The sequence below is a fragment of the Equus przewalskii genome, chromosome 2, assembly GCF_037783145.1.
Source record: "Equus przewalskii isolate Varuska chromosome 2, EquPr2, whole genome shotgun sequence".
In the NCBI taxonomy this organism is placed as follows: Eukaryota; Metazoa; Chordata; class Mammalia; order Perissodactyla; family Equidae; genus Equus; species Equus przewalskii.
Window position 1 is genome coordinate 75,106,002 of NC_091832.1, and position 23,986 is coordinate 75,129,987.

The following is a 23,986-nucleotide window of genomic DNA, read 5'->3' on the forward strand; positions in this document are numbered from 1 at the left end:
ACGTTTTCTTGGAAGTTACGTGTGTGATATAAGCACTTAGGCAGCAGGGGACCAATCTTTGCAGCAACTAAAGTTTGGTTCCAAAGGTAAGAAGTATTTTTCATAGTGTAATATACAATAATAGGCAGCATCAGCCAACTATATTGTCAAGATGCCTCCACCTAAATAAACGAAGCTCCTAGAAAAGTTAGGTAGGCAGGAGCAAATGACACTAGAATATTATTAAAAATCATGTTTGTGAATGTAAATATGCAAGGAGAAGAGAACATTAGGGTTTACTCTGTAAGTGATGTAAATTCTGCCATTCTGCCAGACCAGTGTCCTGAAGGTGAACAAGAGAAGTTTGGGTCACAGCGCCCATGTTTTGAACAAGTTTCTAAGAGATCCTTGTTGAGGGTCAACAATCTACTCTGCATTTACTTTGATATAGCAATTCTTGGTGAACGGGGAAAAACTTCTTTTTAATCTGCAAGGGTACTTACTCATTTTAAAAACCCTTTGACAATGTTCATCTTTTAGACTTTGACGTGGGTTTGAAGAGGGGGTAAAGAAATCCAATAGGATAGATATTGTATACCTTCCACTCAGTTGTATTCTATCAGCAAGTTTGGAAAGCTGATCTGGAAGTCTTCTTTGTTTGATTACTCCCTCAGGTGTGACAGAGACCTCACAGAGCGAATATTGATCTGGGGTGGCAGTCACAGCAAACTCCCTGATGGCCTGAATAACCACTTCCTTCGCTGTGGTGTCCTTACTGATCATGATGTATCGACTTTGCTGATCAGCCTTAAAAACCCTTAACACTTGATCTGGCAAGTCTAGGGGAAAGAAAAGCCATACGTAAGTAGAAAGGATTTTAATACACGGCAATACAATTAAGCGAAGTAATCTGAAAAAACCTCCTTAGAAAAGATAATACTAAACTTTCTCCTCTCCCTTCCTACAGCTCTTCTTCAAAGATTCAATCAGTCAACATACTGATATGCTGCAAGGACACATTTTCCCCTATAGATAACTGAATGATCTACAGACAAACGCAAACACATCAATACACAACAACAGCCTACAAGATTGTCAAGTTAGTAGCAAAAAATGAAAAATTTAAATCTAGAGTTCATCTTTATTATATCGAAAAGCCCATCAAGCTGGCCTAAAATATGCCTTTTACTCTATTTAATATGACGTAGTATTACCTCTATCATATGTGTGATCTTCATTTTATGAAAGAGAAAAGTTTAGAGAGATTAATTTGCCCATGACCATATCAAAATAGTCTGAAGAATAAAAAAGAGCTGGTTCCAACTGTTTGAAATTTAAGGTTCACCCTGACTCTTAGCATCTGATATAATCTATGGTAAACCAAGAGTGATACATACAGCATTACCATTATGTTAGAAGGAAAAAGATTACTACAATAAAAAAAAGGAAATATGGGAGATGCTCACCAGGAGTAGTACTGAAGTCTAAAATGCGATGATGTGACTGCAATAAATCAGGATTACTGGATGATAAGGTGCCACTGACGGGCAGTGCAGTTGGGATATGCTTCGTTTGCCTTAATCCTACTATGCTGTCATCTTGAGACTGACCAATCCCAATATCACTGAACAAAGAAGAAAATTAGAAAATAAATAATCAGCAAGTTAGAAAGCTATAACTCCTCAATATATAATAGACACAGACCATAAATAAACCATATTTCATAAAACTTACAGTTAATGTAAAAATATCATTAATAAATTTAGTTGAAAATTGCAAAAGCAACTATTGCTTAAGTGTATCCAACTCATTTTGCTGTTTCTTAAGTGTATAGTATGTTTCTCTAAAACCTGTCTTTTTAACTAGACAAATCATAATAAATATTAGTAGTTTCTCAGTATAGAAATATATTAAAGAAAAGATAAGCTCTAGTTACTGATGGAAATAGATTTAAGAAAAAAGCACATTAAAAAGAATGCATTTTGGGGCCAGCCCTGTGGCCAAGTGATTAAGTTCACGTGTTCCACTTGGGTGGCCTGGGGTTTTGCCAGTTCAGATCCCGGGCACGGACATGGCACTGCTCATCAGGCCATGGTGAGGCGGCATCCCACATGCCACAACTAGAGGCACTCACAACTAGAAGATACAACTATATACTGGGGGGTTTTGGGGAAAAGAAGGAAAAAAAACGATTGGCAACAGATGTTAGCTCAGGTATCAATCTATAGGGGAAAAAAAAATAGAGGAGGACTGGCACAGATGTTAGCTCAGGGCCAACTTTCCTCACCAAAATAAATAAATAAGCATCACATGCAAAAAATAACTAGATCATAAGCAAATGGTTATAGTTCTGTCTAGTTTCTATAAATACCTTGAAACAAGGACAAAGAAAATTATACTAAGTTTGGGATGTAAACCAAGGTGTCATAAATAAATGGAGACATTTATCATTGATTAGGTTTTCAGACATTAGAGCTTGATCATATACCAACTATTTTTTAATGGCTGTGCTCAAAAGAAAGCCAGCAGCATTCTTTCTCTTTATTTTAGGGGGAAATGGAAATTAAAGAGGTAAATAAGCAAGGGCAAGAGCTTTCTTTTAAAGTCAAGATAAAAATTAAAGATGATTTTATAGTAAATTCTCCTAAATTCACAGGTAAGTCCATGACAAATTTAAATTTCCATTTAAGCACATATACTTTTCATAAGCACATATAATTTTCATAATACAATACTTAAATGAGTCACATATTTTCTCAAATACAAATTAAGATGTTTCCTCAGTGTTTTAGAATAGGCATGCACATATAAAGACAAAAAGTTCTGAGAAACATTAAAATCTTCACATTATTAGTAGAATTTTATTTTTCAATCACATAAACCAGTCTTTAATGCCAAAAAGATTAGATGTAATACATGACACAGGACAACTGCTATGGGCTCAGGCTAAAGATATAAGCTCACTGGGCCACTCCTGGCACAAATGGCTCTAGATACTAGTATACGCCAGGCACACCCAAAAAGAGCTGCCTTCTTAAGGAATGTTTCCTGGCAACATTTTAACACCTAACATGATCTGATTCTACTTTCACCTATATCTCTGTGGGGACATGGGATACTCTTGGACTGAAAGTACTTTATATTCAAGACAATTCAGAAATGTCCGTCTCTAAGTACATCCTCTTATTATTCGACCTCTCTAATCCTCACTGTTATCAAATTGTTTTTTGGCCTTTGTTATTTTATAGGCTGTTGACTTATTCCCTCTTTTCTCTGGGTTCAACAATCTTTCTCTCTCTACTTACCTGACAACCAGATCTGAAATCTATAATCCCCTTTTCTTCCCCCCATTCACATCACTCTACTGTGCCTATCCTTGACAATTTCATCATCCAGCCTCTTAGCTTGTGTAATACTGATGATGTTTGAGAGACAGAAAAAAATAGTATATCTAGAAGATTTACCTGACCGACTAATTTAGTGGCTTTGTCAAAAAAAATGTTCATAAACACATGCTGATTTCTAGGAGAGAAAAGTTTAAGTAATAACTAGCATTAAATCAAGTCTATCATACCAATATAATAGGTCCTATAGTTTACTGAGCCTTCTTTTAAATATATATTTCTTTCATTTCAACTGCATTATATATTTGAATTACTTCAAATAATTTTCATAATACAATACTTAAATGAGTCATATATTTTCTCAAATACAAATTAAGATGTTTCCTTAGTGTTTTAGAATCAACACATCTAATTATTATCTTTTTTCTTTTCCCTTCTCTAGCTTTTGAATATCTTTCTAAATACACATAGAACAAAATTATACATAGTCTTCTCATACTGTGTTCCTTGCCAACATCCTGTACTGTGGATGGATTACATCTCAGTTCTTACATGTCATATTTCTATTAATACTTGCCAGGGTCACGCTGACTTTTGTTTGATTTTTTTTAAGGTTCATATTTAACTCATGGTCAAATATGACTCTAAGATCTTTCTTGTTATTGTGCTGCTAACAATTCTACATTTAAATGATTTATTTTTTATCCTTTTAAAAATAAGTTTTTCATCAAGAAGGGTCACTTTAAAAATCAATTCCTATTTTCTGTAATGCCAGCAGACCTAATCCATTGTCTCCTAGAAACTTACTCAGTATAAACATACTCTCACGTCTATAAATAAAGCCATCATACTCAACGCTTATCCTTAGGACTCTTCTGTAGACTTCTTTTTTGGCTGATACAAAACCACCAATCATTAGAGTTCAATGGGGAAGACACAAGTTTGACACTCACTCATCAATAGTCTATTCTAGGCCATATCTCTCTAATCTGGGGATGAAAATTTTATCTGAAGTGGAACTAAAAAAACAGAAATGCATGATACAGTCCTGAATATCTATATCTACTGCTCCTCCGTAAGACTCATTGAATTATCAAAGAAAGAAAATAACCTACATGTTTTTAAGTTCTCTCTTATACCATTGTAGTTTGAGGAATATATAATAAATTAATTTGGCACACCCATGTTAACGTTAAAAGAATTTTGGCTGATGGTAATTAAATTTTATTCAGTTTATTCCTTTACTCAGAAGGAGCTAAAATGAAGAAATAAGCAAGCAAACAAGCCAACAAGCAAACCTAAAAAAGTGTGACACCTACGACTTTGTCTAGTCTGAGCTCCTGGCATAAATAAAACAGCCAAGAAGAGATTCAAGAAAACACCTGACATTCTGACTGTAGAGCCCACTGGGAGGAAGGAAAGAAGTTCTGTGCTTGGTTGGTGGTATCTTGGCAACAGTTAAATAACTGAAAACAGAAGAGAGAGAGAAAAGAGAATGGCAAGGATGAATAGCAGCAACTGAAAGAAGCAATGATTTGGTTGGTAAAGAGCAGATGCTGATGGTAGACAAGATATACAGAAAGAAAGAAACAGTAGCAAAAACAACTCCAAGTCATGGGGAAGACAGGAGGAAACACATACTCTTATTTTTTAAAGTTCAAATGAGAAAAAAAATAGTTCAAATGAGGAGGTGCTAACCTATCTCTAATGAAGACTGAGATGGACAAGTAAGTGGCAAAATGGGGTTAAAACAAACTTGATTGTTTAATGTTGCTTCTAAGATAATGCAGCTATAAAAGCTTAAAACATTTTTTAGACTCGTATGCAAACTTTATATCACTACCTATGCAAATCATTTTAACAAAATAAAATAATGCACAGAAAATTTATACAGACACTTACTTATATGGTTTCTGTGGCAAGATACTGATCCGAGTCTTGTCGAGTATCTTTTTTAGCTTGTTCCTTCCTCCAACAGTGTTGGCTTTACTTTTTTTATTTACTTTTTCAAGTCCTATCACCTGTTCTACATCTACAGCAAGATCTGGAATGGAGTAGCGACTGGCCTTTTTGATATCTCCAATTTTAGGAAGGTGAGGAGCACCATTTCTTTTCTCTTCTGACAATCTTGTTAGAAGTTCTTTAAATACTAAAATGGAAATAAACAGCACAAATTGGCCATTACAAGAAATCTGAACAATTCACAGGCAACTGTAGAACTTGGCGATAGATGACAAGAATAGGCTTCAGCTATCAAAACTATAATCATGTAGAAAAACACTACTCCAATGAATGAACAACACCAGGAATGTGCTTTGTATATTGCTCTGTCACTTCCACTCAGAATAAGGTAAAACAGTAGTACACTCTTTAAATCTATAGATATTTAAAACATTTATTGATAAAAACATTGATAAAAAATTATTTTTATGGTCTTCAAATCAGTAGATTTTGATTTAGATCAAAGACACATAATTCTATATCTATGCACTCTACTATAAATATTTTGATTCTTATGATGTTTGAAATATTACTTACAAGAATGACTTTTTTCATACTTAACACCTAAATGTAAAAAAAAAAAAAGGACCGAAAGGAGAAAAATGAAAGTATGCAAAAATACTTACCAAATAAATTGGTTTTCACAGTGATAGATAAGTGTGTGTTATTTCTAAGAATTTCCATGGCTTTTGACAGCTGAATATTTTCAAAGTTTTGACCATTTACTTCTAATATCTAAAAATAAAATTATAAAATTAATTTCAGTATCCCAACTGACTGAAGAAAGAAGACACCAATATTCACCCTTAAGTTTGGATTTAGACATGTCATACCTGATCCCCTCGTTTCAAGCCTGCTTCAGTTGCTTTGCTACCTGAATCTACACTGTCAACAAAGATTCCAAATCCCTTCTCTGAGCCTCCGAGTAAGATAAAAGGCAAAGGAGCTTCTCGGGACGGTTTTGTTAACGTCATCAATCTTCTTTTCGCTTTAGCTGCACATGCAATATTTAACAGCCTTAGATGTCCACCCATTTTCTGTAAGAGTTCATAAAGAGTCGTTTCAAAAGTGGGCTAAATGCAATGAACTTAAAGCTGTTGGTTTTTTAAGAATCACAAATATTACCTCTCTTTCCAGATTATTTTCAAATTCTTCTAGAAATCGAGTCATTGCAGGATCTCCTTCAAAGTCATTGAAGTGATTATTCACCCACAATAATACTACCCGTGTAACCTGAAAAATCAATTATTTTCAATGGGTTTTCTTCTTTTAACTGTTAAAAATTTGCAATTAAACTCATCTCAAAAAAGATATCTAACCGCCAATTTTCCTAATAACAATAAACAAGAAAATAAACTAAGAACAACAAAACCTCTCATCAAGGACTTTTTATTAGTGAAGATTTTATGCATAAGAAAATGACCCTCTAAAATATATATTTATACTTTGAATGTAGACTTTACATTGTTTTGCCAAGAAGGATTTTCAATCTATGAAGGATGGTAATTAACTTACATCTTGTTTACCCTCAAAATATATTTGAAACAGATCACAATAAAAACAAAGCTATAATAAAATCAAAATAAATTAATACAAGACAAAAGAAGACAGAAGCTAATAAGAAAGGTACAGGACAGAATAGACAAAAGGAATGAATAGTATTAAGCCTAGAAAGATCTAATGCAAGGGAACAAGTTGTAAAAGGAAGGAGCTAGCTGGGAGTGTGGGGAGTTATACATTATTTGCTAACTTTAAGCTTCAGTAGGATATTAACACTTAGAGTTCTTCAGGAAAAATGAGTAACCTTTTCTTACCCTGCACACGTGTTTTCAGAGCCCTACACCTTTATACAACCAATACACACACTCACAGTTATGGAATATTTGTTTTGTACCCAGCATGAACTATGTGATGTTCATTAGACTCTAAGTTCCAACAACTTTGCCTACCACGTTCTAAAGGCATACTTAACACTACTTATAACAACACCTGGCACAGAGTAAATTCTCAATCAAATTTTACTAAATGAAGTTAGTATAACTGCAACTTTAAATATGAAGTACTGGCTTTATTTTATATGAGTTTAATTTTCTAAATTTTGAATAACAAGATAAAAGAAATTTCTGTAGAATTGTTTTCAAACAGTGATGAACTTCTTAAAGTAAGAAAATTAAGTAGACTATTCTAGCAATAGAGAAACAGAGGTGACATTATATAGTTAATTTTTAACTATAGTTAAAATACTGTTTTTAGTTCATATACTGTGACAAGTCACAGTATATAATCTGACTAATCACTAAGGAGTCAAGTCTTGATAGTTACATTAATTTTTGTCACTTACTATCTATTGTATGTCACTTACTAGCTATTGCCCATTTTTCAAAGTTAGGAAACCCAGAAGATCATCTCCTTTGAAGCTATAGCTAACACCTGACCTTTTCATAAAATTAAAATTTTGTAGCTGAGAAGCCAACTTAAAGTCATATTATCAGTTAGAAGAACAAGATTCATAAATTAATAAATTGAATACTACCAACTACCACCACCAATAAACCTTTAAGATATATTAAGTGCTTGCTGTGACGGAGGCACAACAGAAAGAACTTCTATTATTCATCTTCACAATAACCCCAAAAGGATTTTTATAAGTAAATAAATGAGTGTCAGGAGGGTTAGAGGATGCATAAGGTGAAAGGCAGAGGCAATATTCAAACCAAGTTTTTATGGCTAAAGAACTTTGCTGAGGTGTTCTAGGCCTGCGACTCTCAGAATATGAAAAGAAAAGCATTGCTGTCCAAATGATTTCTCTAAGGCCACAGAGCTAGTTAGTGACAGGACCAGCACTAGAACTTGGGGTTTTTCACTGTCAGTCTCCTGTTCTGGATTTTCCTAGCTCACCTCTCCCAAGTCTGTCTCATGTAAATCAGACTGCCACAAGGATAGGAGAAATAAGTACAGACTATGCTTAACTCTCAAACCTCCTAAGACTATGTAGTTTATCATGCAATCTGGCTTTGACAGATTTCTCAAGAGCTACTAAAGATGGTCTGTATAATGTTATATTACTGGGGCCTACCAGCCAGCATTGGTTGTAATGAAATGCTGCTCTGGCACCCATTTAAAAATTATAACTTTTGGGGCCGGCCTGATGGCTCAGCAGTTAAGTGTGCACATTCTGCTTTGGCAGCCCGGGGTTCACTGGTTCGAGTCCCGGGTGCAGACACGGCACCACTTGGCAAGCCATGCTGTGGTAGGTGTCCCACATATAAAATAGAGGAAGATGGGCATGGATGTTAGCTCAGGGCCAGTCTTCCTCAAAAATAAATAAATAAATAAATAAATATAAAATAAAAATTACAACTTTTAGGGGCCAGCCCAGTGGCATACTGGTTAAGTTCGTGCACTCTGCTTCAGTGGCCTGGGGTTTATGGGTTTGGATCCCAGGCACGGACCTATACACCGCTCATCAAGCCATGCTGTGGCAGCATCCCACATACAAAATAGAGAGACACTGGCACAGATGTTGTCTCAGCGACAATCTTCCTCAAGCAAAAAGAGGAAGATTGGCAACAGATGTTAGCTCAGGGCCAATCTTCCTCACCAAAAAGGAAAAAAAAAAAGGATAACTTTCATCTGGCGTAGACTGACCATCTACCAAACTGCAGAATGCAGATTCTTATGGAACCCAGATGTTTGGGGGTTGCATTTTAACACATTCCCAACAGAACTAAAGTTTAAACATTTGTTGGCCAATTTACTGGCCCTTGCATTAAAAAAAAAAAAAAAGACATTTCTAGGGCTGAACTTAGAAATCAATAGCAGTAACATTTGTATCACTTTTTTTTTTTTGCTTAAAAAGTACATTCTCTTATTCTATTAAAATAATTTACACATAACTGGCATGACAAATATATAGTAAAGTATCTTTAAGTTTCTATCTGAATATTTCATATTTAAAACCAAACTAGAATATATTTTCCGACCTTATCCCTGAGGCTCGGGTCATTAAACCACTCCAATAACTTTTTGCCCACTTCCATTGGGCTAGAAAGAAAAGTCCTATAGGTCAACAGGAAGTCTTCTATGAACGTTGGATCCACCACCGAATGCTCTTCCACCAAATGCATTGTTAATCTTTCTGAGGTGCCCTGCAACAAACAAAAGGTTTAATCACTATCCTGCATAAACACCATCTATATGATACCTTGATTTCAAACTCCAACATAAGAACTGGGTAGTATTATATTATATATAATAATTAATAAAACTACTGTTCATCAGCAAATATAAAGAACTTTTACAACTGATAACTTTTAATGGGAGTTACACATAAAAATGGGGTAGGGGGCATCTTAAGTTCTCACAACTGAAAGTACCAAAAAAGTGCTTCCCATGCGACGGGGGCATGTTCGTCTTACCTTGATGACGATGTGTCCCTTTCTTGTTCCAGTTCTATCAAGTTCTCGGTGTTCTTTCACCATAACAATTTCTCCTTCCTCCTCAACTTTTTGCATGTTCTTTTCTACTTGGTTGAGAATACGGCAGTAATCCTGCTGGGCTATGCAGACAAACTGAAATAAAATAAAAGTCACATGTTAATGATAAAGTGCTTGTGAGAGACCTAGCAGTACTAATAATTCAGTATTTTAATTATTTAACATTGACATTTTTCCATGTCTTTCCCATACGTTCTAAATGAGTGCAGTAATAACCTTAATCAGACTTCTCTACTTTTTAATGCATTTCTTACTCAATCAAAAAAAGTTTCATTTTTAGACTATTTATACGTAGCTTATATTAAAAATCCTAACCATTTTAAAAATCAGAAGACAAAATTAGAAGAGCCTTTTTCACGCTGCTTCTTTGACAATTTAAAAACATTGGGTGAGGGGAGTGGAGTTTTAGAAGGACAGATGTAAAGACATTATTTCCATTTAGTGGGTTTTAAAAGCTTGAAAAGATTTTAAAAGTAACAATTTAAAAATAAAGATGGTTTCAGTAAAAGACATTGAAATTCAGAGATACCCATGAAGTCGATATTATAAATTTGCTAATTATATTGATAAGAAACCATATTAGAGGGTCTGTTCAAAAAAGGTCCACCAAACAAGCCACAGTCTTGCTAAGCTCAAATCCTTATTTCTTATAACTGGTATTAAAGGTAATCTTTGCTCTTAAAGAAAAAGTTAACAGTAATATGCACGTTAAGCCATTACTCCTCCATGACCCCAAATATAAAATATTTCAGGACTTAGAGCAAACCACTCAACTACATTTCTTAGTAGTTTTAAAGAAGGTTAAGAATGAATTACAGAAATCACTTATTACACAGTTTAACCAGAGGCCAGTGAGGAGACAAGAGTAGATTCTTAAGTAAATAAAAATCATTGTCTTATCTGAATTTTGAATAATTACATTTTTATTTAAGAAATCACTGGGAATGAAAAAAGCATGGACATTTCTTTTTCTCCTTTAACGTGAAAAGATGGAAAAAAAGAGAATGGTTAAATTAAAGCATATATAAGATAAAATATGATACAGCCATCCAAAATCATATTCTTATAGGACATTTAGAGTTCTGGCTTAACGTTCATGATACTACATTAAATTTTTTTTAAAGGTACAAAATCAAATATTGTAATAACAATTATAATGACGATGACATTGTAATCATCATCATCATCATCATCATCACATCATACTACAGTAGCCTTATAGGAACTTTCTCAATTTATCCTCCCAATCACCCCATAAAGAAGGTACTACTGCTACCCCTATTGTATAGATGAGGAAACAGCTGTACCAACAGCGTGCTAATTTTCCCAATGTTTCATAATCACAATATTATAATATTAAGTTTCTTCTACTGAGTTCGCTGATACAATCTCACTAATTTTTCTATTAAGAGTTCAGAATCAAAAAGGTAAAATTCAAGAGACATAGGCTTTTCTTGTAAGTAATTACATAGTTTAATTTTTTAATTAATCACAGGTGTGTGTGTGTATGTTTTGAAATATGTGGTCCTTAGTCTCTTGTCTCAAAAATATTTTTATTTTTTATTTTTACAGGGCAGTAAAATTGTTCCTCATGTCTCCAAATAATTTTAGGTGTTCTTTCTTATATTCAGAGAACATAATTATATCATTTTCTTCTTCGTCACCTAAAGAAGAATATATCCCTGAGTTAAAACAAGTAAGTAGATAGAGAAAAGAAGATGCTTTTTGAAGAGAAATGTACTAAAATTAATCTTCTTGACTAAGGTCTTAAGGAAATTAGAATAAGTTTGATTTAAAATTCCTGATGTCTAGACAGACATTTTTGGCATTTCTTCTGTAGCAAATTGAAATACCATCCAAAAAGAAAAAAAAAAAAAATCCCAAACTGAATTTCTAATATAGCCATATCTAAAAGAAATAAACTTAAGATGAAAACATTTATCTACAATTTTATTAGCAGATTTTTGCTTTAAGAAGTCTGTGGATCTAAGAAAAAATTCATAAGTAGAAATATAATTTTAGCTAGTATGATGAAGCCAGTTGAAAATTTGTGAATTATATACATAATTGTTTTGGTGAAGTTTTATACTTTCAGGTAGCTGTTAACACATGAAAGTACTGTATGATCTTGGCACCCTGATATAAAAATTCAAACAAGATTTTGCTTATAAAAGGCCAAAGGCAGTTTATATCACAGCATTATTTTCTTTTGGGTACATGACATCACAATTGATATGTAGTGGAAAAATTACAGATGATAAAAGAATGAAGTAAAATTAAACTTCAATCATAACACAGTGCAGTCAACTTTCAATTTATCCATGCAACTGCTTTCTCCTCCAAAACTACTTCTTAAATTCAAAGTGTCATTAGCTCCCAGGGTCTCAAGGAAAGGTGAGTCTAACAAGTTAACCTGATGAGGTTAGATCTATTTAAACTGGTACTTTGTGGCCTGTAAGGGAAATCCATACCTAGTTGTTCACACAGGTAGCCAAGTGTTCATTCCCCACTGAAGGGTGTAGGGCAGGGCTAAGCAATGCCTGGGGATCACTGGCAGGCCTAAGACGTAGGCAGTGGAGAAGGGAAAAGGGACTAGGAGAGTAGAAGAGGAGGAAAGGAAAAGAGGGATAGGAAGAGGGAAAAAGAAAAGAAAGAGGTATATAGGGGGAATGCAAAACCATTACCAATTGCCTATACCATAGGATGTCTACATCTAGTCCTGCCTTAGTCCTTCAAACCAAACGGGAACAAGGATAGACAGTGAAAGGAGAAAACTGGAAGAGGAGCAGACAAAGAAGGGACCCAGAGCACAACACAACCTTGAGCATATCATGGGATCCAAACAAACAGAAATCAATGTTAAATTTACCCACTCACTGTTGTGTCCTTAGGCTTAACATGAGCTCAACTAGATATCACATTACCCAATTTTTATTTTTGGAATCCACTGGAATGTAAGAAAATGAGAGCCAATCCTAGGCAAAGTTGCTGCTTCTTGGTAGAAAGAACACCATTTTCGTTCATTTCATTCAATAATTGCTGATTCCCTATAATGTACTCAGTGGAATGAGAGAAACTTATGGAGGCCATTTTCAAGATGCATGAAAATACGATTCTCATTGTTTCCTTTACTTCCTCTAACAAGAGGATGGTCTAACATTTGTACTTTCTGACAAATATATGACATTTTAACAGAAATACACTAAAACACTATCCCAAACAAACATTTACATTAAATGCTCTAACTTCATTCTCCATTCTCCTATTAAGGGATTGAATGTCAGGCCCGAGCAGATGGGTCCATGGAAGTATAGGAATGATGCTTGAAACTCCTGATTTAACATGTTCCTTTTATAGTGGCTTGGAGTGGAGGGGAAAGGAAGAAAGAGACTTTCTCTAGCAGATACCTTACTCCTGATCCTCTTTGTATATCGTAAAAGGAGCTATAGGAGTCTAGGAATCTTAATCACAGGTTTCTTTTTTAATCAGTTTTCTTTTGGAGTCTACCTTGCTGACTGTCACTCTGACTTTCCCACCAATTCCTCATCCAGTAAATATATTAGACTTTCTTTGCTAACATCTACCTCCTCTTTCTTTCCCAGAACTCTCAGATAACTATTTAATGCTATCTGGTACATTTGACATTATTTAAGCACACTAATATTCAGTCATAGAACATTTTTATCAATTATTCTGAAACACTTCTATGCCTCTTATATGATTTCAGTCCCATGATTACAAAATTTCTAACAAAAAGCATTGGCCAATTAAGAGGTGTTAATGCAATAGCTGAATTCTCAGAAATAAAATAACTTTTACTGCCCTTTAATGCTCTAGCAATGCCAACATGCAGAAGGGTTCAGGGAGGAACTGATAAGAGATCACAGGAAACAGAAATCTTCAACAATTTTCTGGTGTGTTTTGACTCAGTTTGGCCTTATTATTTTTTGGAGTACAGTTCCAGAGCTGAAATATCACATATGATCTCTTTTAAATGCACATTTCCAGGCCAAATAAAGACTTTGAGATTTACCTACCATTTTATTTCCCCCTATTATGCCAAATAATTGAGAGTTAATTATATTTAGAATGCTCTTCTGGCATTACATTTTCAAAACATTGAATTCATAGCCATTGTTTTTTCTCTACGGTTTTCACTGAAGGAATTATTTGGCAACACTATTTTGATTCTCCAGGGAAGATGATTATATTTATAGCCATAGTCATTTTCCTTTTAGTAAGTAAAATGCTTAAAATGAAAATTTAAATGAGTACTGTTTTACATTTATCAGATAATATAAAAATTCAATGATGTTCTTTTAAGATTTTTATTTCTCCTTTTATCCCAAAGCCCCCCAGTACATAGCTGTGTATTTTTAGTTGTGGGTCCTTCTAGTTGTGGCATGTGGGATGCCGCCTCAGCAGGGCTTGACGAGCGGTGCCATGTCCGCGCCCAGGATTCAAACCAGCGAAACCCTGGGCCGCCGAAGCAGAGCAGTGAACTTAACCACTCGGCCACAGGGCCGGCCCCAATGATGTTATTTTAGAATAAAGTATTTTCAGATGTATTTCAGACTGCAGTCTAATAAATACAATGAGCAGCACGTAATGTTTTAATTAGTCTAGGTCAAATCTTTTAGTTTATTTATATTAAAATATTTTACCTTTCAAAGACGAATTTTTTAAGACAAGACATAAACTATAAACACTTGATAACAGAAGCATCTTAAATTTCTTTCTCACTAATATAGAGATTACTGGTTATATCTATCTAATTAAATTTCACATTTGGTCTCAATATTTTCTCTAGTTTTGTTAAATGCTTTTAAATAATTAATATAATATTGACATTGACATTTTTCTTTTGCCATCAAGTATTTTCTTTTTATTAGCAATTTTTTTTTACTTGCAAGTCTTTCTACTGATTCATACTATGATTGATTTTCACGACTTCTAAAAACAATTCCTTATCTTGTATGAATTTAAATAAAATACTGCATAACTGTATAACATCATCTTTATTAATCTACTTATAATTTCTTTTCATAATAAGCATTTTACTTTCATATTATTTGACAAATAGATTATCAGTTATTATTGATGCAAATTTTAAAATACCATATTTATAGAACACTTTTTTTAATAGAACACTTAGCTCTGTAGAGTTCAAATAACTTTGAGAGATTTATTTTTAATTTCCTGAGGTGTACTAACACTAAAAGTAATAGCGCTACTTTAAAATCTTATTTATAAATCTAAAACATGACCTATTTATATAGGCAGAAAAATCTTACCACAACTGCATACATAAGTGTTCTTTATTGAGCATAAAACATACATTTTTAATGATATTTTATACCTGGCAGTCATCCACCTTTGTTCTCATTACTCCTTTCATATATTCTTTGTCCATGGTAGGAGAGACACCAAAACTATTTCCCATACATAATATTTCTGCTTTTCCATCTGGATAAGTCACTTCCACAGAACCATTCAGAATCACTGACCAGGAGTCCAGCTAATTCAAAAAAATGAAGACAATGGAAAAAAAAACCCATCATGATCATGCAGCTGTAAACTCTAGAATAGTCCCTACAAATGATTTAGCAGATCTTTCATTTTAAAGATGGGACAAATCACTCAAATAAAGTTAACTGCTTACAAATTCACAGAGCAAGGAGTAAAGCACAGCCATAAATCTATAGATTTCCATATGCCTAGCACAGGGTTCAGATCATTTTACTCTTTTAATTTGACTTTGGATATTCTTCTCTAAAATGACACAGGAAAGAAACTTTCCTCTGTTCCCCAAAACACAGGTAAAAAAAATAAAATAATCACATTGCCTCAGTAAGAATATCATTTTGTTCCGACAAAAGGCATTATATTATAAACACTTGTTACAAAATCTGAAAAGTTAATACATCAAAATATCTCTAGTAATATCATATGAAATACTGTAAATAAAAGAAAATAAAATAATGGATTTGGAATACTTTGACATAACAATGAGAATATCATAATTCTTAAGTTATTCAAACTTATTGTTGCCTATCGTTTTCTAAGAGGAAAAAGTAAGAACTGGTGTTTTGTTCATTTGCTGTTTTGAGAGATCCTCAAACAAACTTTTTAAGTGGTAGAAATATTTACTAACCTCTTCACCATCATTTAACACTATGGTCCCAGCTCTTTCCACTACTGCAAACACCATCACAGCACAGAGTTCTCGTCTCACTGACATTGTCATATTGGCAAAAGCAGGCAACTGGTGCATAAATTCCAAGAGTTGTTCTGAAAAGTAAAAGACATTCAGTAAAAATTACAACTTTAAAAAAAAAAAAAAAAACATTCAAAAAGAGTGCTCTAGGGTTCTTTCTTTTTAAATGCCCTACAATTCTGCCCACTGAAAAATACAATTACTTTAAGTATCTTAGCAAAGCTGAATTTCTTGCAGGTATACAAAGAATTCTGTCACTGCAGAAACTGACATTTCCTTGTTGATTCAGGAGCATAATATACATTGTAATTCAAATTCTGATGGGAATGAAAAAATTAATAAACTTCAAATGGGGAATTCCTATTGAAAAGGAATCCTGATCTTATTAAGGCTTATTAAGGGGTGAAATGATAACTGAAATGAAATAGAGCTCTGAGAATTCTCCAGAAAGTCAGCAGGCCCATTCCAGTGGCTTTTGGGCAAGTGGATGCCCGAAACAGTCAGCAAAAATAACTACCTTCAACCTAAAGATATTCCAGGATTTAGAAACAAAGGGATATTTTGTATGGATCAGATAAATCCATAAAAATTAATCAACTAAAAAATTACAACATTTTATGATGAATGCAAATGAAAACTGATATATTATTTCTTATCCCACAGATTGGTAGAAGAGAAGTTTAATCACTCTTCATATTGACTATGCTGTGGAGAAACAGCTTAGATTTTGGTATAATTCTAGCTGTTGACAAGATAGGTGACTTCACAGTCTTTTCAAGTCCTTTGGGCTCTATTTTTGATTTTCTCTATTATTAGTTAGCTTTTCTAATTATTCACTAAGTTCTTTCCTTACTCCTTAACATGGCTCTATGAGGTGCATGTTTTCTTTTTAATTTCACAGCAAGGAAACTAAGGCTCAAAGTCATATAATTAGGAGGTGGCAGTGACCTGATTCAGGACTGTCTGTCTCCAAAGCCCATGCTGGACATTATAGGTAGTGATAAAGAGCACAGGGTGTGTGTCAGACAGCATTTGAATACTTACTAGTTATATTACTTTGGTAGGTTGATTAATTTCCTTAAGGCATGTTTTTCTCATTTGTAAAAGAATGATATAATGCCTACCTTCACTGGACAGCTGTGAGGATCAAATCTTAGCACAGAGTAAACAATAAATGAGAATTGCTATTATTGTTATTATTATTATATTTGTATTATTCAAACTTCTGGCTAACTAAACATTCTACTACATTTTTCACGTCCCCTTATAATGAAACTGTCCCTACGCACATTCCTTCTATCCATTAGGATTTAGTAACAAATTTTACGTTATTGGATATAGTTTGTTAATTGCAAAAACAACACAGAATAGAAAGATATATTCCATGAAAACATTAGATTTCCAGAAGGTCAGACAGAGTGGTTTTCTCTGGCTCAGCTGGGTAACATCTGTTCTGATTAGACCCTACATCATCCCTCCTGGTATAAGACTTCATTATACAGGGTGGCTTCGGTAATCAGAAGAAGAATGATAAGTGGTACCCTGGAACTCTGTCCATAGGACAGCGTTCTTCAACCTGACCTAGAACTGATGTGTCAGGAAATAATTTACTGTTGCAACTAGCGTTTTAAAAGAAGAAGAAGAAAGAGTACCAAAGCACATCACTTACAGAAAGAACAAAGTTCTGTTTAATGAAACATTTCTGAAATGAGTAGGTGTGTTTGCATCATGCCATAAAATATATTTATTCCTGGGGACAGCAGTAAAGCAATTTTGAATACTACTGCAAGAGATGACCCATATCTATTACATATGGGAGGTAGTGATCATTGTTTTACAAATGCACTGACCTTTTGATTTGAAACATAAAGGCAAATGAACAAGTTGAGGTCCTCTGAGTAGCACATCACAGTTGCTTCTGCTGTTTCCAGCCTCTGTTTTCTTCAGTTATCATCTCCCACCCCTCACCATAAGGTATTAAAATATTACCTACAGACCACACATTTTACTCTCTTTCCTCCCCTAGTAATAGCTAAATTTCCTTGGACAAGCACGGTCTTAAGAAAAATATAAGACTAGAAATTGTCAGATTTATTTTTATTTTATTTTTTGGTGAGGAAGATTGTCCCTGAGCTAACATATGTGCCAATCTTGCTCTATTTTGTATCTGGGATGCTGCCACAGCATGGCTTGATGAGCAGTGTGTAGGTCCACAGCCAGGATCCAAACCTAGGAACCCTGGGTTGCTGAAGTGGAACACGCAAACTTAACCACTACGCCACCAGGCTGGCCCCATCAGAAGTGTTTTAAATTTAACATAATATGTTTAGCCAATAATAAAAGTCAACTTATCACCACATATATGACTGGAGAATATGAAGTATATAAAATATATTCATTAATACTTGGTGTAATGATTTTAAGTGGTTTGCGTAGACATTTTTCTTGCTTTTTGGCAGATTCCTACTCCATTAGTGGGTCATGATAGAACAGGATAGAAAATATCCATGTATTACATATAATAAGGATAAATAAAGGAGAAAGAAAAGATCTAATAAACAGTAAATGTACATAATTTTCTAGGCTCAGTTAAAAAACTAAAAATAAGTAAACGCTTAATCAATGGCATCTAAGAGCTTTTAAGACTCTCAAAGACTCAATAATGGTATCACTGGCTTTGTGATGACGTCTATTCTACTATTTATTACACTGGAGGATTAGAAAAAATTTAAAAATAAGGAATTTCTATCACCAATCTTTAAAAAATATAGTAAATATAAAATGGAAGCATTTGGCTATCACAGCTCAACACAGACTCCGATAGTGACACGGGGATCACAGAGGGCTAAAGGGGTTAGGGCAGCCAAGAATTCAGAGCTTGGAATGAGTAATAAGATAGTTCCTAGGACATCAGGAAAGAAGAAGCTGTGGATGGGGGAAGCAAGACTACTTTCTTCTATATTTCTTGGAAGAATCTATTAGAATAATACATTAATGTGACCTATTTTATTTTGTTAGGAAAAGAATATTCTTGTTTATAAAAGATATTAGACATTTTAAAAAACTTCTTTTCTAGTCAATGTAACACAAAGAAAAGCCAAACAATCAACTTACAGACACCAGAAGCTAAAGTCAATTTAGAAAATTAGCTTAATCCCACAACTAGAAGGACATGCAACTAAGATATACAACTGTGTACAGGGGGGTTGGGGAGATAAAGCAGGAAAAAAAAAAGAGATTGGCAACAGTTGTTAGCCCAGGTGCCAATCCATAAGAAAAAAAAAAAAAGAAAATTAGCTTATCTTATTTGCTTTGGTTTAATTTTATATAAGAAATGATTAATATTAAGATGTTTTTCAAAAAAGAATCTGTGGGGCCTGTTTGGTGGTACATGAAAGGGGGAAAAAAGGAATTCCTTGAAAGGGATCAAAGTAATTCTCTACCTTAATGTGTCAGGGCCTCAAAATAAAAAATTAAATTCACAACAGTTCAATGGTTGTGCCTACAAAGTTATGAGTTGGACAGCAAAAATGAATAAAGTCTCTTGCTTCAAAGTATCAAAACAAAGGTACATCGAAGAATCCAAGGGAACCCAAAGGCCAAATTTTTTAATTACTGCAGGTTTTAAAATATAATAAAATATTAGCAATTTCATTTGATCCAACTTAAACCATAAACACACAACACCATCCCTTTCTTTTTTTCTAGAGGTGGAGGAAGGTGGTCAGCAAGAGAGGCATCTGGAGAAAGCATCAATTATACAGATGTTTATATAGTTCATATGAAAGCTGTCTGGTTTTAACTAAATACAGGAGGATGAGTTAGATTTAACAAGAGTGACAGCAGAAGAGCTGAAGAGTTCTGTGTATTCATTTGTAGGAATCATCATAGCTCTTGCTTTCCAGAAATTCTGGGAAGGAAACCTTTTCAGATATGAAGTAAAAGTCTTAAATTTTCAGGAATGTCATGCTACACATATTTTAGTAATCATCTTCTTCCATAACCATACGAAAATGAACATATTCAAAAGAGAAAATACATTAGCTTACAAAATAACTTCCACATTAATCTCTTTATAAGCATTGTTCAATCTAGTTTAAAAAAAGTAAACCTATGAGGAAAGGTTCTGGATTAAGATGTCAAATTGAACACACTTTGAATTTCATTTTCTCTTTAAAACTACAACAAAGATGGGGCTGGCCTGGTTGCATTGTGGTTAGGTTCATGCGTTCCGCTTCGGCAGCCCACGGTTCACAGTTTTGGATCCCAGGTGCAGACCTCCACATTGCTCATCAAGCCATGCCGTGGCAGCATCCCACATACAAAATAGAGGAATTTTGGCACAGATGCTAGCTCAGGGCCAAATCTCCCTAACCAAAAAAAAAAGACCTACAATAAATATATACATATATATTTTTAATTTTTTTAAAGATTTTATTTTTCCTTTTTCTCCCCAAAGCCCCTAGCACATAGCTGTGTATTTTCAGTTGTGGGTCCTTCTAGTTGTGGCATGTGGGATGCTGCCTCAGCATGGCCTGATGAGCAGTGCCATGTCCACGCCCAGGATTCGAACCAGCAAAACACTGGTCCACCAAAGCGGAGTGTGCGAGCTTAACCACTCGGCCATGGGGCCGGCCCCTATAATAAATATATTTTTAAAAAGAAGTTGGCAAGGACAAAGAAAATGGGAGAGTGAAATACAATTTTGGACACTGGAAATCAAATGAACATGTGGTATCAGACATAAGAAAGTGAAACCCCACGTTTTCAGAGGGTGAAACGGAACCACTCCAATTTATGCTGTAGAACTCCTAAAAGACTTATGAACTACCAGTACCCTTAGAATGGGGAATGGAGGTGATGAAGTAGGAAATGGGCTAAAATAATGAGGAATCAGGGATGGGAATTTGAGAAACAGTTAAATCCCTAACTCTAGCAGAAATCTAGAAGTTAATTATCCAGAAAGGGTTAATACAGAACAAATTTCTGTACTGGTGGCCATAGGGACAGCTGACTCCCCTTTTTCACTTCATTCAGGTCTGAGCCTCTTAAAGGGGCATTTCCAGCCCTTCCTTCTTAAAATAGGCTCCTGCTCAGTCCACTCCCCGACCTCCATCATCCTTAATCCCCACTTAATTCTTCAGATTGCAGTAGAGCAAGGACCTCATCTACCTTGTTCCCCACTGAGTTGCCAGGACCTAGAAAAATGCTCAGTCACATTAGCTGAATGAATGAATGGTTACCACCACATGATATTCATCCATAAATAGTCAGCAATTCCTATAAATGACTTTAATTATATTTTAAATATCTAATCCAAGGTTTTGGCTTTTCATCCTTGATTTTCTAGCCTATGTATGTAGGTTAAGTGGTATGAATTTTTCCTTATATATAATGTTTGTCTCCCTCAAAACACATGCAACAAGCCGCTCATAATTATGTCCATACTGCCCTATATCTAATGCAAATAGATTCAGTTCCTTGAATTTCTCTTCAAATACATATTGACTCAAACAGAGCTAGAGGAGCAGTAGAACAGATAATCCAGGCTCAAGCAAGGGTTAGAGATTCTCAACCTGTGGTAGGGGGGTGACTCTCAACAGAAATTGCTCTCACTGCCAGTATTCTAAGGAAGAAGCCAGAGTGTGGAAGACATACTCAAGCACTAAACCATTACTACACACAATCAACTCTTGCTCTGATGGCAATGGTAGGCAAAGGGAATCTCAAGGATGGGGAAATGGATACTAAGCCGCTTAGATTTTTAACCTCAGGGTGCATCTAAATAAAGTCTCAACCCCCCACAGCTCATATGCTGCTAACTTGACATTTTGCTATCTTCTTCCACTCAGTCACATCTTCATATGGAGCCAGAATAGGAGCAAATTCATTTACAAGACAGTTTTGGCCAACTGCCCCTTGACTAATGTTTACATACAGAAAACACGAGCTTAATAGGGATGATGCTCACAAGAAAAATAATGGAAGTAATATTGTTAGGAAGACTATTTTAATTTTTCTTTGTCATAAAGTAAGCTAAGAAAGAGCTCATGTGGAAGGATTTTATTAGGAAGTTTTATTATTTGTAGACTCTTGAAGGTATTGATGTAGTAAAATTGATTTTTTCAAATTTTTTTCAACAAATGTTACTGTTTATATAAAGGAAATTTATGTATTAATGGCTTTTTAAAGCCCACTATTCTTGGGCCATATTATATCACACAATTTTACCTCTAAATATTTTAAATTGTTCTTTAATTCATTTTCTCAACTAAACTCACCAATGTCATCATCTGTCCTGTCAATTGGGTCCTTCTCCAGGCAGTCTCTCACAATGTCCCTGCTCATCAGAGGATCTGATGCCCTCTCAATGTCTTCTTCATCATCATCGTCCTCAGAATCCACTGCTGTTTCTGGCAACCCACTCAGGTCCATATCACCAGCCTCACTTTCTGTGGCCTTAAAATGAACCAAAAAAAATTTTTTTAACTGTTTTAAATAAATCTTTTGTATCGAAAAGAAATAAGTCGTTTGAAATAGTAAATTTGTGTTATGTTAATTTTTCTGTAACTAAGTTACATGTATTCAATATCAACAAATATTTATGCACCAGGCATTATGTAAAAGAATTACTTCAACAAACCATGAGTGATTTTATCTCCTATTAAATTTTTAGTTAGGATTAATGATTTTATCTCAATAACTTTAACTTCTTATCTGAGCTGTCATATGGCATTTGAAACAGTAGAATAAAGAAGAAAAAGGTAGTATTTGTTTTCACTCCATTTTTCAAAGAGAATGGCTTAAGCTAAGAGCATAAGGGTGACAACTGGTTCTAAGCAATTCCTTCCCCAAATGAGGTGTGGATTTATTAATGCCAAGAAGACTGAACCACTTCTCTCCTATTAGACAGTCTTTAAGGAAAAGTGAATCACAAATTAAAGGTAACATGATCAATACGCAAACAAAACATTAACAATTAGTTTGATTATTGATTAGAGTCATAAATTTCAAAATGGTCTCTTTTCTTTATCTCAAGCCTAGAACAGTTATCCTTTTTAGGTCATTCTATTGCCTTTTGTGATTTTCATCTCAACAATATGTATAATCATATTGGCCTTGTTTGACATTATATACACAGAATTCACTAACCGCTTAATCATAGTAAAAATGAATTCAATTAAATATTAACTACATCAATCTTGAACACCACAAATGTGTTTTTCCAGATGAAATAAACTCTTGAAAGCATTTTATTATAAAACTGTTACCTTTGTAGAAGACATATATTATAAATTTACCAACTTCAAATAACTCATAACCCACATGATTTTCAAAGACAATAAGGACATCGTATTTTTAATAATAGGCAAATACAGATGAAAAATATGGGAGATTAAAACATAAAATGTTGAACCTGATAATAATAATAATAAGTTAACACTGAATGCTTCTTACAATGTGCTGGGGAACTGCTCTAAGTGCTTTCTATATATTAACCCATTTGATCCTTAAAACAATCCTATGAAGTAAGTGCCATTATTAACTTTTATTATTCTCCAAACATTTAAGTAAAGAGAAAATATTTTTCAAAGGTTATGCTAATGATGAATTGTGGAATCAAGATTAGAAACAGCAATTCTGGCTCCAGAGTCTTAACCACATCCTAATCTGTCTATGATAGATACTTACATACGAATGTGACCTATATAAGGATCTATACTTTTTCTATAATTTAGTTTAAGTCAATATTTTTAAAAAATAAATTGCATTATTTTTTTATCAACAAAATCTCACCTTTCTAAAGTCTTGGTTTATATTATAGAACACAAGATTTAATCCCACATTTTGAAGCAATATAAGCACATGTTAATATTTTCTAAAGTTTAACAAAAAGAATTTTAATCACATTTTCAGTTCTTCAGATACCATTTCCTGAACTAAAGTAC

General features: G+C 34.1%; 1 protein-coding gene across 25 annotated transcripts in view; it reads right to left on the bottom strand.

The window, feature by feature from the left end:
* The window catches only part of RAPGEF2 (Rap guanine nucleotide exchange factor 2), a 244,836-nt gene that overhangs the window by 18,186 nt on the left and 202,664 nt on the right, over positions 1 to 23,986 (bottom strand). For all 25 annotated transcript variants that reach the window (XM_070608669.1, XM_070608631.1, XM_070608617.1 and 22 more), the window contains 11 exons: positions 22,319 to 22,496; positions 15,975 to 16,111; positions 15,180 to 15,338; positions 9,743 to 9,895; positions 9,308 to 9,472; positions 6,450 to 6,557; positions 6,158 to 6,361; positions 5,951 to 6,059; positions 5,226 to 5,472; positions 1,446 to 1,603; positions 578 to 818 (listed from right to left, as the gene is read on the bottom strand). In XM_070608669.1, the coding sequence (XP_070464770.1) occupies positions 578 to 818; positions 1,446 to 1,603; positions 5,226 to 5,472; positions 5,951 to 6,059; positions 6,158 to 6,361; positions 6,450 to 6,557; positions 9,308 to 9,472; positions 9,743 to 9,895; positions 15,180 to 15,338; positions 15,975 to 16,111; positions 22,319 to 22,496 (1,859 nt within the window). The remainder of the gene's footprint in view (positions 1 to 577; positions 819 to 1,445; positions 1,604 to 5,225; positions 5,473 to 5,950; positions 6,060 to 6,157; positions 6,362 to 6,449; positions 6,558 to 9,307; positions 9,473 to 9,742; positions 9,896 to 15,179; positions 15,339 to 15,974; positions 16,112 to 22,318; positions 22,497 to 23,986) is intronic.